We start from the raw sequence: 16,263 nt of genomic DNA on the forward strand, positions 1-16,263 counted from the left end.
TGCTCCTTGTGATCTCCAGCAGGGTGCGTCTTCTCAAGGTAACGGTCACCAATGTCATTTCAGGTGGCAATCAAGATCATGTCACTCGAGGAGGAGATGTCCGAGGAGCTGGCTGCCAGTGAAATCCTAGCCATGAGGGACAATAGGAATCCCAATATCGTTACCTACTTAGACAGGTTGGCGTATTCTCATGTCAATGTAGCTTTAGCTCGTGCAAGCCAGAAGAGGCGATGCCCCTTTGGTCACTGGCAGAGAACGGAGCTGGTGATGATTTCTCTGCTCGTCTCCAGAGCGTGGGAGGAGGTGGAGCTGGTGTTCAATAATCTCTTGTGGCACATGTAGCTTGGAGAGCAGTTGCAAAAACCTGGCTCAGGCCCTGGGGTGACTGAGGCTGTGCCCACTGCTGTCTCTCCATGCCATGGTTTTCTTCTTTCAGCTACTTGGTGGATGTGGAGCTCTGGCTGGCCATGGAGTTCATGGACGGCGGCACCTTGTTTGATGTGCTCAGGGCAGTGTACCTGGAGGAAGGACAGATAGGCGCTGTCTGTCGGGAGGTGAGGGATCCTGCTTGTGCTTCCCCAGGCCTGCCCAGGATGCTGCTTGTCAGCTGGAGGTTAAGGAGAGCTGAGATTTCTTGCTCTCACCTTTCTTTTGCTGCTGCTGCTGCTGCTGCTGCTGCTGTCACAACACACAGGAGAAGAAAGAGCATGGGAAGTGAACTGCCTGCTGGTGTCCCCGCACTCCTCAGGCTCTGTTCTTGCACTCTTCCATCCTGTCTGTCCTCTGGCGCTGGTGCTCGCTCTGTCGCTTGGTTTCACTTGCTTCCTCTTCTCAGCTGTGCCTGGGAATGTTTGCCTGAGCCTGTCTGTCTGTCCTACATTGCTTGCCACTGGAAGGCAGCATGCAGGTGGCAGAATTTCAAGCTGAGGGCAAAGAGCTGTCCTCAGCTTCAATGGACAGCATTGCAGCCCAGATGGCGAGGGATTCTGGAACAGCTCGAAGGTGCTGCTTCCTCCTCTGCTGCCACTAGGCTTCCCCAAAAATCTTTGCCCGTGCCGCCTCCCAGCCAAAGGTGACGTGCTTCCTACCGAAGGCTGGTGGAACTTCTGGGAGACCAGATGCCTTTGCTTGGAAATCTAGAAAAAACTTCCAAGAGTGTTGAAGCAGCAAGCTCTTCTTGGTGACAGCACCATGGTGCTGCACCCTCACTCACAATTCCCTGAGAAAGCCGTCAATCCCGTTGAGCTCTTTCCTTGCTGGTGGGATGAAATCAGATCCTGCACGTTAACTTTCCCTCCCTCCTTTTTCTCTCTCAGTGCCTGCAAGGACTGCATTTCCTTCATTCCCGCCAAGTCATCCATAGGGACATCAAAAGCAGCAACGTTCTTGTGGGCATGGATGGATCTGTCAAGTTGGGTGGGTATCCCTGCTGGGCTGCAGCATTTCCAGCATATGCCTTGCGCTCACATTTTGGTGACTGCCACTTGGGCAGAAGCGCCGCTTGGCCAGTGCGTGAATCGTCAGGGTGTTTTTGAAGTGACCAATGCCTTATTTGCCTGGCTCCAGCCACATGGCAGGAGAGCTCAGCTGCTTTTTCAGCTAGATTCAGCATGGCCTGGTCAGGCTTGGAGTGGGCAATGGTTTTGGCCCCTTGCCAGTGGTAGCTGGCTTTGACAGGCTTTGTTTTTGTCCTCAGGTGACTTTGGCCTCTGTGCTCAGCTCAGCCCTGAGCGCAGCAAGCGCAGCTCCAGCGTCGGCACTCCCAACTGGATGGCACCGGAGGTGGTGAGAGGAGAAGCCTACGGCCCCAAAGTGGACATCTGGTCCCTGGGATCGTGGGGCTGGAAATGGTGGAAGGGGAAGCTCCTTACCAGCGGGAAGCCCGTCTCAGGGTAAGGTGCAGCTTAGCAAGAGGGCTCTGTGTGGAGAGAGCTCTGTGTGGCTAGCAAAGGAGCAGGTGGAGTGTCCTCTTGCATCCATGTGCTGTAGGTTTTTGAGCTGATAGAAAGGAACGGGCCCCCAAAACTGCAGCACCCCAGGCACCACTCGGCTCTCCTGCGCGACTTCCTCCGCTGCTGCCTGCAGGCAGACGAGGACAGGCGCTGGTCTGCCCAGGAACTCCTGCAGGTAAGAAAAAGCAAAGGGGCCAAAAGCCCTGGGAGCTGAGGACACCTGCAGGGAGGGATGAGGAGGAGTGTGGGCCACGTGGCACAGACAGCTCCCAGCACAGGAAGGCGCAGGGGGACATGCTGCCCTTGGCTCTTTGTGTGTCTTCCTGGAAGCCCGTGAGGATGGGATCCTGGAAAGTAAGAGTTCCTTTCTTTGTTCTTTTTCCTCTGGGCAGCATCCCTTTGTGACCTCAGGCAATCCTGCCTCCAGCCTGGCTGCTCTGATCATCTCAGCCAAGCAAGTGCAGGAAGACTGGAGAGGAGACACCTGTGCCTGAGGAGGTCCTTGTGCCCCGCCAGCCGAGAGGAGGGAAAAGGGGATGTGTCATCTCTCGGCAGAGCTCCAGCCATCCCCCGAGTATTAAGAGGAGCTGTGCCGTAGATAAGAAACGTGATAGTTTTTGATATTTGCTCAGTTTAGCTGTTAGGTTTGGTTAGGTTAGGTTTGGTTAGGTTCGGTTAGGTGTGTTGTTAGGTTCAATTTAAAGCTCTGTTGTTCTTCTTTCTCAAAAAGATGAAAGTTTAAAAAATTAGGAAATATAGGGATCAGCTTTTAAGGACTACAGAATGTGTGATAGCTTAGATAATAGAGGATAATTGTTTAGCTTAGAATAGAGTGTTGTTAATTTAGGAAGCTCTGAGGTATCTTTTAAGTAGAAATGAAAGAATTTTCATAATAAGAATTAAGCTGTGAGAGGAAAAGCTGGGCTGCAGCAGAGCTGGACCCTGCAGGCCCTCCAAGCTGTCAGCCTGGACAGGCCACCTACAGGACAGAGTGATGAAGATGGAGAAGTAGTGAGGGGATACTTTGTTTCAGCCAGAGAGGCAATAAAAGTCTAAAATATCCAGAGTGTTGTAAGACTCCCTTCCTTGCCAGGCTGTAGCTAAGTGGACAGTCCCTTTCAGAGGCCCAAAGAACATAGTGAGGTAGGCAGTTTTGCTTGCCTTAATTGGGAAAAGCAAGTGCAGGAGGACTGGAGAGGAGATGGCTGTGTCTGAGGAGGCCCTTTTGCCCCGCCAGCTGAGAGGAGGGAAAAGGGAATGTATCATCTTTAAGCAGAGCTTCAGCCATCCCTTGAGTTTTCTAAGGAGCTTTGCCATCGATAGGAAATGTGTAGCAGACATCTTTTCACTAAAAATCCTTTCTTTAGGATTTTTCCTTCTGAGAAGCTATGAGTCCTCAGAGACAGAATGTAAGCAATGGTTATCTGCTGCTGTGGAATGCAACAGGTGCACCTGTGATTGGCCCATCTTGGATGTTTATAATTAATGGCCAATCGAGGACTGGGTTATCTCGGACAGAGTCTGAGAGAGCTGCGTTTGTTATCATTCCTTTCTTTTCTATTCTTGGCTTAGTTAGCTTCTGAGAAAACCTGTCCTTCTTTTTCTTTTTAGTATAGTGATAATGTAATATATATATCATAAAATAATTAATCAAGCCTTCTGATCATGGAGTCAACATTCTCGTCTCTTCCCTCATCCAAGAACCCCTGTGAACACGCTCACAGAAATGTAATGATTTGAGGTTTCCTTGGCGAGGCTTTTTTCAGCTAGGACTATAGAGCCTAGAAAGCTTCATTCCTGATGAATTGCTTAGATAAGAGAAGAGTATTGTTGATTTAGGGAAGCTCAGAATTATCCTTGAAGGAGAAATGAAAGAATTGTCCTAAGAAGAATGAAACTAGCAAAGAAGAAGCTGGGATGCAGCAGATGTCAGCTGTCTGTGAGCTGTCAGCCTTATCTGGCCACCTGGAGGACAGAATGATGGCAATGAAGATGGTGAAGTAACCAGAATGATTTATTAAAAGTACAGATATTGATCTAGTACCGATATCCAACTGTGTCAGACAAAGACTCTCTAACAGTTTAATGCTAGAAAGTGTATGTTTATTGCAACGCTGGGCAGCGTGCAGGACAACTCCCAAATACACACCGCAATTTACAGGTGATTACAGAGTCCTTTTATCTATACAAGTATAGCATACCCAAAATACAAATGCATAGTCATAACTTTGGTACATCCCATTCCCTGCTTTGTATGGTAATTAATTCAAAAGCTATTAAGCATGCGCAGTTTGCTCCTTTAAATGGGTATGTGGTCCCTTTCATGGGGAGGGGTCCCAAAATGAGGAAGTAAATGAAGTCTTCCTCGTTCTGACCTTCCTACCTTTTCAATGCAAATATGACAAATGAACCCTTGGTAGAACTCCCATTCCCTGTCTTCAACTGATTTCCGAACAGAAGAGGCCTACAATTGTCTTGTGTTCCTAAAAGCTATTTATCAGTCTCTATAGTCTTCATTATAAACACAGCTAACCAAACGTTATGTTGACAAGCAATCAATTATTAGTTAACTTCTAACTCTTAACTTCATCAAGGCCTACCCATTTTTTCTAATTAACTCTAATAAAGCTTATCTCTAACTAAAACCTCAGCTCCTCCAAAATCCCTAAATTCCTTAAATTTCATGTCTCATTCCCCACTTCTTCTTTGGAATGAGTAAATTCTTTTACTCAATATGCAGATTCTTCTTCATCTGCCCAAGACATGTGCCTAGTGTCTCTCAAGACAAAACCATCTGCTTTTGGTAGTGAAATTAGGGCCGTCATCTGTCTTACTAACTTCCAATTCCAAACAAGTATTGCAATAGACAAAATTAAGCCTATAGTAACTAAAATAAGCAACACAATAATAGGATGAAATAAAGCATTAAGTATGCCGGTCGCTGTTGGTGACCATCCAAAAAGCACATCCCACCAATGATGAGACAAGGGTTCCTCAAATAATTTAAAAACTCCTTTGATGGTTTCTGTGTCATGGTCTATAGTGATTAAGGTCTTTTTCCCTGCATCTCTAATCCCTTTCAAAATTTCTCTCAGTTCTTGATGTTTCAACAACTGAGCAGCTAAAGTCAAATTCATTCCTATGGGCACAGGCACTATTTCTTGCACAGTAACTAAGCTGGCTTTTATATACTGGTGTGACACTGCAGGTGCCCACTAGAGAAGTCACATCCTTCAATTTTGACAAATTTACAGACATATAAATTAAACTGAGTCTCATTCATGCTTAGATTGTCTATCATTACAGTGGGGCATGCTGACAGACACAAACCTTGTCCTATATATACAAGCAAAGTTGTCTGATTCCCTGAATGCATTTGAATGTGGCAAATGCTTTGCTCTGTGTCCAAACATGTGTCTCTATCACCTTCTAATGTCCCCTCGCAGTTGTTTCCTCATAGAGCAGGGCTCTAGGTTGATGGTTTGCCACTTTCCTCTAATTTCTTGTGCCCATGTTCTATGTTCAGAACGATACAACACAGTCCCCTCCTGGTTTAATCTCAGGGGAACTGCTGGGTGAATTAAACTCACTGATGCATTATGTATTGTTAAAACAAAGGCTGTTACTTTACTAGTCACAGGGTTATAAGTGAAATTAACCAAAGTCCACCAAGCTTGCGGTTCCCTTTCCATATTGGATGCACTATCCCAAAAATTTTGTGGAGTTCAGTAGGGAATATTCCTTCTCTGCCTTCCCTGATGACTGCAGTGGCCACTGACTGCATCCACAGTTGTGCTTGAGTACACCCAAGACGTAGCGAAACGTTTTCACTGGCTGTGCCTAATGCATTAATTATTACCTCATGATCCTGTTCTTCAGTGTTCTCCCATTCTGGTAACACTTTGGATAACTTCCAATGGTTGTCACCTATTGCTAGTAGGGAGGATAGAAAAGGTTGCTGTAGTTTAACCAAGTCACTTCCCACTGTGGTTAATTTTTTCAGCAACACTTCTGAATCTATGGTATTTAGCACTCTCAGTCCAGTCTCTAGCAGCCCAGTGAGATCCCTTTTACTCTTAAAGTTAGAGGGCAATCATTTCTGAAGCCAAGTGGTCCAGTCCATGAAAGGATTTCTGAGAAATTGGCCACACTCTGGTCAGATGTCCGAAGCATTTACTTGTATTCCCATTCCTACCTCGCTTCAGAGACCATTCTGGATTAACCAGCAGTCTCTGAATTCCTGTTTTCTTAATAGCATACGGCCCAATTCTAGGAATCATAGGAACTGTAGGCTCCTCTTCTACTTCTGGAATAATTGGCTTTTGGGCCAATAACAGCTTTCTTTTGCATTGGTGGGGTAGTTCTGGTCTTGTTCTTAGGATATTCAGTACACACTTGAGTGATGTTAAAGTCAAGATCATACCTTCTTACTGCACACCCCTCTATTTTTAGTCTAAACTCTGGACACTTACTCAAACATTTGTCACAGCATTCAGAGCTAATCCGAATGAGTTTCACAGGAGGATGGTAAGCCTCATGGAAGCCATCTTGCACAAATGCACAGTTACATCCCTAAACATTTCTCCCTTCTCATAAACGTGCATTCGTGACCTTTAGAATCTCATTTATGGCCTTAGGAGAGTGGGAATCGTAGGCCCTCCCTTGGCACCAGTATATTCCAGTTACGTTGTACCCCATGGTATTGCATTGGCTCCTGTTCCAACCATGGCAATGGATATAATGGTTACGACCTTCTCCATTATGTCTATGATTTCTCTAAGTCCATTTATTCGCTGTTCCGGGTGAGCTTCAGCCTCAGTTCATTGTCGCCTGGTGTCACTTTCCGGACTCTCTCAGGGGCTTTCTTCACTTGGGAGTGATGGGTCCAGGCCTTCTGTTCTTTGATTTTGATTGTAGTAAAGGTGGTGAGGAGCACTTGGAATGGTCCTTGCCACTGCAGTTCCAGGGTCTTTTCTGCAAAAGATTTAACATATACATAATCCCCAGGTTGTACATCGTGTACTGGTCCATCTAATTATCTGTTTTGAGCTCCAGCCACATATTTTTCAATTTCTCTCAGTTGTTTATTCAGGGCTACCATATACTTGTGTAGGGTTTCCTCCCCTACTTGTGTAGGTGTGGTTCCTTCTTGAACTGCATATGGTCTCCCATAATATTTCAAAGGAGCTCAATTTTTCTTTTGTCCTTGTTTTTTTCCAAATTTGCAATAATGCTAATGGGAGAGCCTGGGGCCAAGGTAGGTCTGCTTCCTGTCCCAATCTTACAATTTGCTGCTTAATCAAATGATTCATCTTTTCCACCTGCCCACTCGATTGAGGATGATATGGAGCAGCTCCCAGTCTGTTCCCAGGTGGTGGCTACTTTGTTGCAAAATTTTGGAAATAAAGTGCGGCCCTCTATCTGAGGATATGGTGGCTGGAACTCCAAACTTCAGTATTATTTCTTGCAACAGCACTTTGGTTACTGTGTGCCGGCAGTTCATATACAGACACAAACGGGACGGGGCTGCTATGACAAGCGTCTTGAGCTATTTATTTTCAGCATCAGTCTCATTACAGGGTCAAGGCAATGAAGAGATGATAACAGCAATGAAGGGATGCTAACAGCTCGCTGGTCAGGCAGCAGGCTAAAGAAACTTAATGTTACAACATACCATAAAGCTGTCTTAGCCAATTACATAGAGCAAAAGCATACTGACAGTCGTTCTATCCGATCACCTTAAGCACACGTAGCTTTGGTTAAAACAATGGTGACCTATTCTCGCATACAATAGCCCGTTTATAAGAGACAAAGCACAGAGCACCATTCACATTTAACCTTCTAAATATCTACTAAATAAACTTGGTGCAACTTAGAAAGCTAAACTACACAGCTCTATTGTTCTATTTCCCATGTCTTCTCTATAGCTTAGATATCTTTTCTGCTGCTTTAGCACTGCTCAGTATTCGGCTGTAACTGAGGGCCTGTCTTCTGCAGTTTTCCCAAAACCTTCTGATTTTATGGATTCCCACAGTTACCTCTCATGCCTTAGCTGTCCTAGTAGGGAAAGTTTCTGGCCAACCTGAAAAGGTATCAGTCAATACCAGGAGATAATGATATCCCCCCTTCCTGGGTAATTCTGTGAAATTGATTTACCACTGATTTACCACTGTTGCCCAGGTCTGCAACCTTTCCCAGATTGTCCAACTTTAGGCTTTGGGATGTTTTTAGGATTAGTTTGGAGGCAAAGGCTACACTGATGAGTTATCTGAATTACTGTGCCCTGTAGGTTCCGGGCCATAATTTTCCTTTCAGATGGTTATAGAGGGGATCTAGTCTCCAATGTGTTTTTTCACGTTCCTTTTGCACTAATGACTACAGCAAGTAGGAAGGCATTACAAGTTTCCCTTCCTCTGTTACAGGCCATCCTTCTTGATTATAATCTGCTTTTTCTGTTTTAATAAGTTTCTTATCCTTTTTATTGTACACTGGCTTACCGTCAATATTTTGAAATTTTTCCATCTGGGATCAATGTTGCCTCAATTGTCTCCTCAAATACCTCAGCTTTGGCTGTGTCTTTTGCCTCTCTGCCAGCATGTTTCCGTCTTCCAATTCAGAGCTCTTTTTTTGGTGTGCCTTAATGTGCATGATGGCTGCATTCTTAGGTAGTTGTACTGCATCTAGTACTCTCAGTATCTCTTGTGCATGTTTAATATTCTTCCCTTGTGAATTCAACAGTCCTCTCTCTCTCCAAATGGCTCCATGTACATGAACCACTCCAAATGCATACCTTGAGTCTGTGTAGATGTTAATCTCTTTTCCTTTCGCCAGCTCTAAGGCTCAAGTTAAGGCAACTATTTCAGCCTTTTGTGCAGAGGTGTTTGCTGGCAAAGGTCCAGGGACTCTATTACCTCTCTGCTTGTGGTAACCACATACCCAGCATGCCTTTTTTCACTGATGACATAGCTGCTTCCATCAGTAAACCAGGTCTCAGCATCTTCAGGTGGGGTGTCCTTCAGATCTGGGCAGCTGGAGTAGGTGGCTTCAGTGGTCTCTAGACAGTCATGGATCACTGGCTCTCCCATACTCCCGCTGAGGAAGGAAGCTGGGCTCACAATGTTAGTTACCACGATTTCAACATCATCTTGTTCTACTAGTATAGCTTGGTACTTCAGAAACCTCTGTGGGACGAGCCAATGTCCCCCTTTTGCCTCAAGGACTGCAGACACCGTGTGGGATATTAGCACCGTCATCTTCTGGCCTGGGGTGAATTTGCGCGCTTCTTGGATGTTCACTGCCACTGCTGCAACGGCTCTGAAACACCTTGGCCATCCTTTAGCTGCTGTGTCCAGCTGTTTGGAGAGATAAGCCACTGCTCTCTGGTATGGGCCTAAGTTCTGTGCTAATATTCCGAAGGCAATCCCTTGTTTTTCGTGGGAAAACAGGAAAAATGGTTTACTCGCATCTGGAAGTCCCAGAGCTGGAGCTGACATGAGGGCCTTCTTTAGCTGGTTGAAGGCTTGGGTTGCTTCTTTTGTCTACTGAAGATCTCTGCTCCCTTCTGTGATCAGGGCATATAAAGGTTTAACAAGCAACCTATAGTTATAAATCCATGGCCTGCACCACCCAGTCATGCCTAAAAGGGTTCTCAGTTCTTTCACTGTCTGAGGTCTCAGGGTCTGGCATATTGCTTCTTTGTGATCCTGCCCCAAGGTCCTTTGTTCAGCACTCACTTCATAGCCTAGGTAAATAACTGTTTGCCTCACCATTTGGGCTTTCTTCTGGGAGACTTGATACCCCTGTAGGCCCAAAAAGTTTAGGACGCTTACTGTTCAGTCCACACGTCTCCTGGGTCTGGGCAGCTATCAGGAGGTCATCCTCATACTGGAGCAACTGTCCTTCTCCTGGTGGAGGTTGCCAAGACTCTAAATCCTTGGCAAGTGTCTCCCAAATATAGTGGGGGAGTTCTCGTACCCCTTTGGTAGTACACACCATGTGAGCTGGTTCCTCCATCCAGTTTTGGGATTCTCCCATTCAAATGCAAAAATCTTCTGGCTGGCTTCATGGAGAGGGAGGCAAAAGAAAACATCCTTTAAATCTAAAATGGTAAACCAGGCTAGTTCAGGTGTTAAACGAGTTAACAAGGTATAGGGAAGGATTAGCAACTACTGGATACAAGTCTTCAGTTATTTTGTGAACAGCCCTTAGATCTTGTACTAACCTGTATCACCCATCAGGCCTCTTTACTGGCAAAATGGGAGTGTTAAAATCAGATTGGCATTCTTTTAACAGTCCTGTTTGCAAAAAGTTTTCTATGATTGGGCTAATCCCTTCTCTGTCTTCCTTCTTTAGGGGGTATTGTTTACCCCTCACTGGTTGTTCTCCTTCTTTGAGCTTGATTTCTATGGATAATGCATTCTTTGCTCTGCCTGGTATATTAGAAGCCCATACCCCAGGGAATACCTGATCCATTATTTTCTTGAAATTTCCTCTTCTTCAAGAGAAATTTCAGTTTCTTTGGTTATTAACATTAGGCTTAACAACTCCACATATTGTTGGTCCATTACCTCTAAACTAAACTAATTTCTCTGGTTTTAAATATTATTTTTGCATCCAATTGCTCTAGCAGATCCCTGCCCAAAAGTGCAGATGGAGCATTAGGCATATATAAGAATCAGTGAATCCCCCGTTGCTTTCCCAATTTATACCTTAATGGTTTGCAAAAATATGCTCTTTCAGATTGACCAGTAGCCCTCTTTACTATAACATAATAATTTGTTAGAGGTATTAGGGCCTTATTCAACACTGAAAATGTTGCCCCTGTGTCCACTAAAACTTCCTTTTCTTCATTCCTCAGTTTAACTATAACCAGAGGGTCCCCTAGGGTAGGGCTCTCCGGTCCTCCTCAGTCCTCCTTCATATGAACAACCACCCTTTCTCCTCTCCAATCGCCATTTCTCTGTTCATCACCCCTTCTTTGTTCTGGGCACTGGTTTTTCCAGTGTCCAAATTTCTTGCAAAATGCACATCTTTTCCGAGTCAGGGTGGTCCTTGTCTTGGCGGGTCTTGCTCATGTTTCTCCCTTTCTCCCTCCCTTACTACTGCTACTAATTTCTTCATCCCTTATCTAGACCCTTCTTCTTGATTACTAAAGACTCTCCATGCTTCATCCAATACAGTCTCCAAGTCCTGGCTATTTGGGCCCCGGATCTTCTGGAGTTTCCACCTGATATCTCCTGTGGATTGTCCTAAAAATAAATTTTTTAGTTGTTGTGTCCCTTCATCTGATCCAGGGTCCAGGGTGGTATATCACCGCCTTGTGTCCCGCAGGTAATCTAAAAGTTCAGAAGGTGTTTGAGAGTGACCTTGTTTAGCAGCGTATAAGGCTGACCAATTTATGGTTTTAGGAATTGCTCGTTCTAGTCCTTTCACTATAAAGTCTCGGTATCTCTTAAGTTGTGCTAATTCATTGGGTTCATTGGGATCCCACATCGGATCCTGAAGAGGAAATAGATCTTTGATATACTCTTGTGCTGGTACACAAGCATCTTCAGCTAAATCTTTGGCTACCTTCAAAACCAACTGCTTCTCTGTTTCTGTTAAGGCATCGAGTAGTAACTGCATGTCTGCCCAATCAGGTGAATGCTGCTTAATCATAAACTTCAACCTTTTAGCAACCCCTATTGGGTCATTCTGATAACCCTTAGCAGTCCTTTCCCAAGCCTCCAAATCCATTGAGAAAAAGGGGACCTTAATTATCTTTGGTTCCCTGTTAGGGGTTGTAGCTTGCCTTAGGGGTACTTGTATAACTTCTTTAGTTTGTTTTCTGGCTATTTGTGAGTTCATTCTGGTTTGCTTTCTGGTCCTTAATGCTATCAGACCTTGTGGGGAAAGCTTGGGACTTGGTTCAGATTCATCCCATTCACTATCGCTACTAGGCAACGGTGGGTAAAGCCTCCATGGTTCCCTTGAGTCAGGAGTTGGTGGGGAAACCTCTACCTCAGTTACTGTTTTTCCCAGGGCAGATGAACCAGAAGATAAGTTAGGGCAGGCTAAAGTTGGTGAGGGTTCTGATTTTACTCATTCCTCTACCCTCCCTCCTTCCTGTTTTCTAGGGGGTGGTAAAAGTGCCTCTACCATCTCTTGTTCTAAGATCTCTGTTGGATGCACTTTACTTGGGTGTGAGCATCTTTGATTTATTGAGCATGTGCTACAACACCGTTTGAGCTCTTCCCTGTTAGCTTTATTATCCTTTCCAAGAGCCAGTACCAGTGGATCAGATGGTGGCCTAATCCCACAATCCCTTTGCCACTTGGGGTGACTTTGAAGGCTGATATCAGCATAAGTCACCTCTTGCCACTTCTGTTCACGCCTAAGGAAAAGCATTAACTGTAATAGTGTCTCATGGTCCAGTGTACCACTTGCTGGCCACTTCAGTCCTCCATCAGGTCTATCGAGTGTCCACCACTGTGTGCAAAATTTGACAAGTTCTCTTTTAGTTTCACTCCCACCATAGCCCACCAGCTCTTTCTAGCATGTTAAGATACACCCTAGAGGTCTTCCTCTGGGAATCTCTTTGCTCTCATTTGCCCCCAAAGCTTAAGATTTTATTTTTCACAACGTCTTTTGACCTTATCCCAGTTCTTTAGTTTCACTTGGGTTCCCTCTGGTACAAAAATATGCTGGCCACACTCAACTCTAAGAATTTCCACTGGTTTCTTTAAGGTTCCTGAAACCCCATTTTCCCACAACTCGAATATTTTACTGCTGCTGTGGGCCTCCCAACCAATTGCCAACAAAATCCGTATAGCTGTCTGGGTAGTCTTTTGTTCTTTTGTAAGACAGGGAGCACAAGTTCCTCTCTTAGGTATTAGCTACCTATTCCTTTGTGGGACCCACAGACTGCACACGGAAACACAATCCATGGGTTACAGTAGCAATCTTCCTCTGGGCAGGGGAATACCCCCGAACCAAGCTCTGGATTCTTGTGCCTCCTGTTCCTGGTCATATAGTTGTGCTAGCAATCAAAAGGGATAAAACAGCTTGTTAATTAATTTTTCTCTTTCCTTTAAAAGAAAGGGCTAGCAATATGTCCTTCAAAACAGGGTTCGGAGCAGCAGCTAAAGAAAGAACTCGCAGTTAGACAAAAGTGGCGGGGGGGAACCTCCTTTTTATTCAATCTAGGAAACCACACAATGTAGTCAGGCACTCTACCCAAGGTGCAGGTTATTAATTACTTATTAAATCAGGTCCTCTGTTATGCTTTGCTCTGGGTATATTGCTATTAAAATACGTTTAAAAATTGTAAGTAACTTTTCATACACTGTAGCGAGTGTGCAGCTGAAAGCCAAGGCTATCTCTTGTCCCGCTGTAACCAAAGAACAGATGGGAACCTTGCAAAGTATCAGCCGAGTTTCGGCAGAAATTTCACGATTCCGCGCTGCACCAAGAACTGTGTGAATCACTACTATAACAAAGCTTTTCCAAAGTTCCAAAGCTTTTCGGATTCCCCACCAAATTTCTCTCACCCTAAGATCAAAAATGTTACAAACCACGGAGTTCAACTGCGTACCTCGGCACCAAAGAAACCCCTCGGCTGCCTCTCCCAGCAGTACTTCGGGGCGCTCTGCTTTCTGCATTCAACCAAAGCCTGAGTTTCTTTTTCTGGCAGAGACCGACTCCAAACACAAATAGTTTAGGCTCACAAAGAAAACAGCTAGGGGTTTTTTCATGACCCCAAACACATTCAACAAAAAATTTAACAAGGTCTTGCTAAAAATCACACAAATTTTGGCCGGCGCACAGCACAAATCCCTCCACAAGAAGTGGGGGGGGAGGGTAAGCCACCAACAGTTTAAAGTATTACCACACACTCCAGCAACTGCAAACCTCACATAAAAGTAAAAATCATCAAAACACTGACTTGCCAAACTCTCTCAGGGGTTAAAAAGACATATCCCGAGGCTACAAAGCCTGGACTCCCCTCCCGTTACCCGAGAAACAAATGACTCCCAGATAACCAGGACTCTTTTAACTAAGAAGTGAACGAATTTAGCTCACTCAAAGCCCTTTTCACCTAACAATACATCAAGTAAAATTTTACAGCCAAAAACACATACTACCCAGGCCCACACACAGCCTAATTCCCCTCTAACACGCAGTCCAAGCACAGTACAAACACTTTAAATCAGTCCGCTCTCCCAAACAAAGTGTCCCTCCACAAATCAGGTGGCGGTTTCAAAAACCTTTTGCAACTTCAAGCTTATAAAATTCTCAAAAACACTTACAAAGAGTGTGTTAATAACACACCCCAAATCAGACAAATTATAATACTTACAACACAAACTCTCACAAACCACAGCAAATACGGTACATAAATAGTTTTCTACAAACCAAACACACAAAATCACAAAACCACCAAACAAACATAGATCCGTTTACAATACACACACAGAGTGGGGCCACAACCAAGACTGTCTGCAACCCACAACGGGACCCTTCGTGTCCCAAAAATTCGGACTAGCCACTCAAATGATGGATCACTGAGGTGCACCTTGAGACTACAGACTGAAACTGGAGCCACCACTGCTCCGATCCAAATTCACAACACTGCTGCCGCCGTCTCCACTAGGCGACACAGACTACCAGACCCCTGGGTCCCCACTATGGGACACGCATCCCCAGATCCCCACTACGGGACACAAGTTACCAGACCACTGCAATGAGACATCTCTCGTGTCTTATTTACTGCTTATATAATAAGGTACCTTTCCCCAAATAGAAACATACATTTTGTTTCCAGCAGGTTCTGGTCTTTCCCCAGGTAGTCAGTGGGATCGCAGGATCCCTCTTCCCGGAAATTTCTGGTGGGCGCCCAGAGGAGTCCTGGACCCCCACTGGCCCCACGGCCAGAGAAAGAAGATTTGCTACCTGGCTCGCCAGATGATTTATCAAAAATATGGATATTGATCTAGTACCGATATCCAACTGTGTCAGACAAAGACTCTCTAACAGTTTAATGCTAGAAAGTGTATGTTTATTGCAACGCTGGGCAGCGTGCAGGACAACTCCCAAATACACACCGCAATTTACAGGTGATTACAGAGTCCTTTTATCTATACAAGTATAGCATACCCAAAATACAAATGCATAGTCATAACTTTGGTACATCCCATTCCCTGCTTCGTATGGTAATTAGTTCAAAAGCTATTAAGCATGCGCAGTTTGCTCCTTTAAATGGGTATGTGGTCCCTTTCATGGGGAGGGGTCCCAAAATGAGGAAGTAAATGAAGTCTTCCTCGTTCTGACCTTTCTACCATTTCAATGCAAATATGACAAATGAACCCTTGGTAGAACTCCCATTCCCTGCCTCAATTACTAGTTAACTACTAACTCTTAACTTCATCAAGACCTACCCATTTATTTTAATTAACTCTAATAAACCTTATCTCTAGCTAAAACCTCAGCCCCTCTAAAATCCCTAAATTCCTTGAAGTTTATGTCTCAAGAAGATGCTCTGATGGAGCCCTTGGTTTTAGCAGGACTGGCAATACAAACTCCAAAGCCTCCAGAGCCCTGGAATGTTCCCTCCTGTGTCACGGCATGCCTAAGCTGCTCAGTGCCTTGGAAGCTGTGTGCTCCCGACAGGCTGTCCCATTCCTGGCTTTGCGCTGCTTCCAGGCGGCCCAAGGCCCTCCCCCTTGGCAGAGGGGCCCTCCCCCGCCCTGCCCCACGCACCCCCTGACAGCTGCCCCACACCGCCCTACCTGCCTTGCAGAGATGTTATTCCCCTGTGCCCTGGTGCCCCACAGTGCCAGCTGCAGTTCAGAGCAGGGCAGGAGGAGGGACCAGGCCCTGCTTGTCCCCCCTTGCTGGCAATCACTTGGTATAGAAGAGTAAAGGAGGGCTGAGATGGGACATCCTCCTAACAGTGGCCTCTCTTAAACCTTTGGGGCACCAAAGTGCTCTGCCCTGAGGGCCCACACTGGGCTTTCCATGCTAAGGTGCCATGCTTCCTTCTCTAAGCCCTACACGTGGCTGGTTGCTGTGAGCTGACTTGGAAATGGGGAAAATGAGAGACTTTCAAATGGAGGGAACTCTTCTGGGTAACAAGTGCAGTGTTTCAGCAAGAGAATTTCAAGGTAGTTCTGGGCCCTTCAGCAATTGCATAGATTTTCAGATGCCTCCCTCAGCATTCGAAGTGGGAAGAGCCCAGGTAAAGCTCCTTTCAAGGCACTGTGCTGTCCACCATCAGAGGACATGTCTGCGCTGAGTCACCAGGAAAGCAAGCTAAGCCAAGGCTCATGAGGTG

The 16,263-nt window shown here is 45.4% G+C and overlaps 1 protein-coding gene across 1 annotated transcript; it reads left to right on the forward strand.

Moving 5' to 3' along the window:
• Positions 1 to 63: 63 nt before the first annotated feature.
• Positions 64 to 2,446, forward strand: LOC129047137 (serine/threonine-protein kinase PAK 3-like; the record flags this gene model as incomplete). The annotated part of the gene is given in 7 exon segments (XM_054518478.1): positions 64 to 176; positions 437 to 554; positions 1,317 to 1,416; positions 1,697 to 1,825; positions 1,828 to 1,892; positions 1,990 to 2,127; positions 2,345 to 2,446. Coding segments are annotated over 7 exon segments (765 nt in total), but the record flags the coding sequence as incomplete, so codon positions are not given.
• Positions 2,447 to 16,263: the final 13,817 nt, after the last annotated feature.

Source organism: Molothrus ater, unplaced genomic scaffold, assembly GCF_012460135.2.
Source record: "Molothrus ater isolate BHLD 08-10-18 breed brown headed cowbird unplaced genomic scaffold, BPBGC_Mater_1.1 matUn_MA630, whole genome shotgun sequence".
Taxonomy (NCBI): domain Eukaryota; kingdom Metazoa; phylum Chordata; class Aves; order Passeriformes; family Icteridae; genus Molothrus; species Molothrus ater.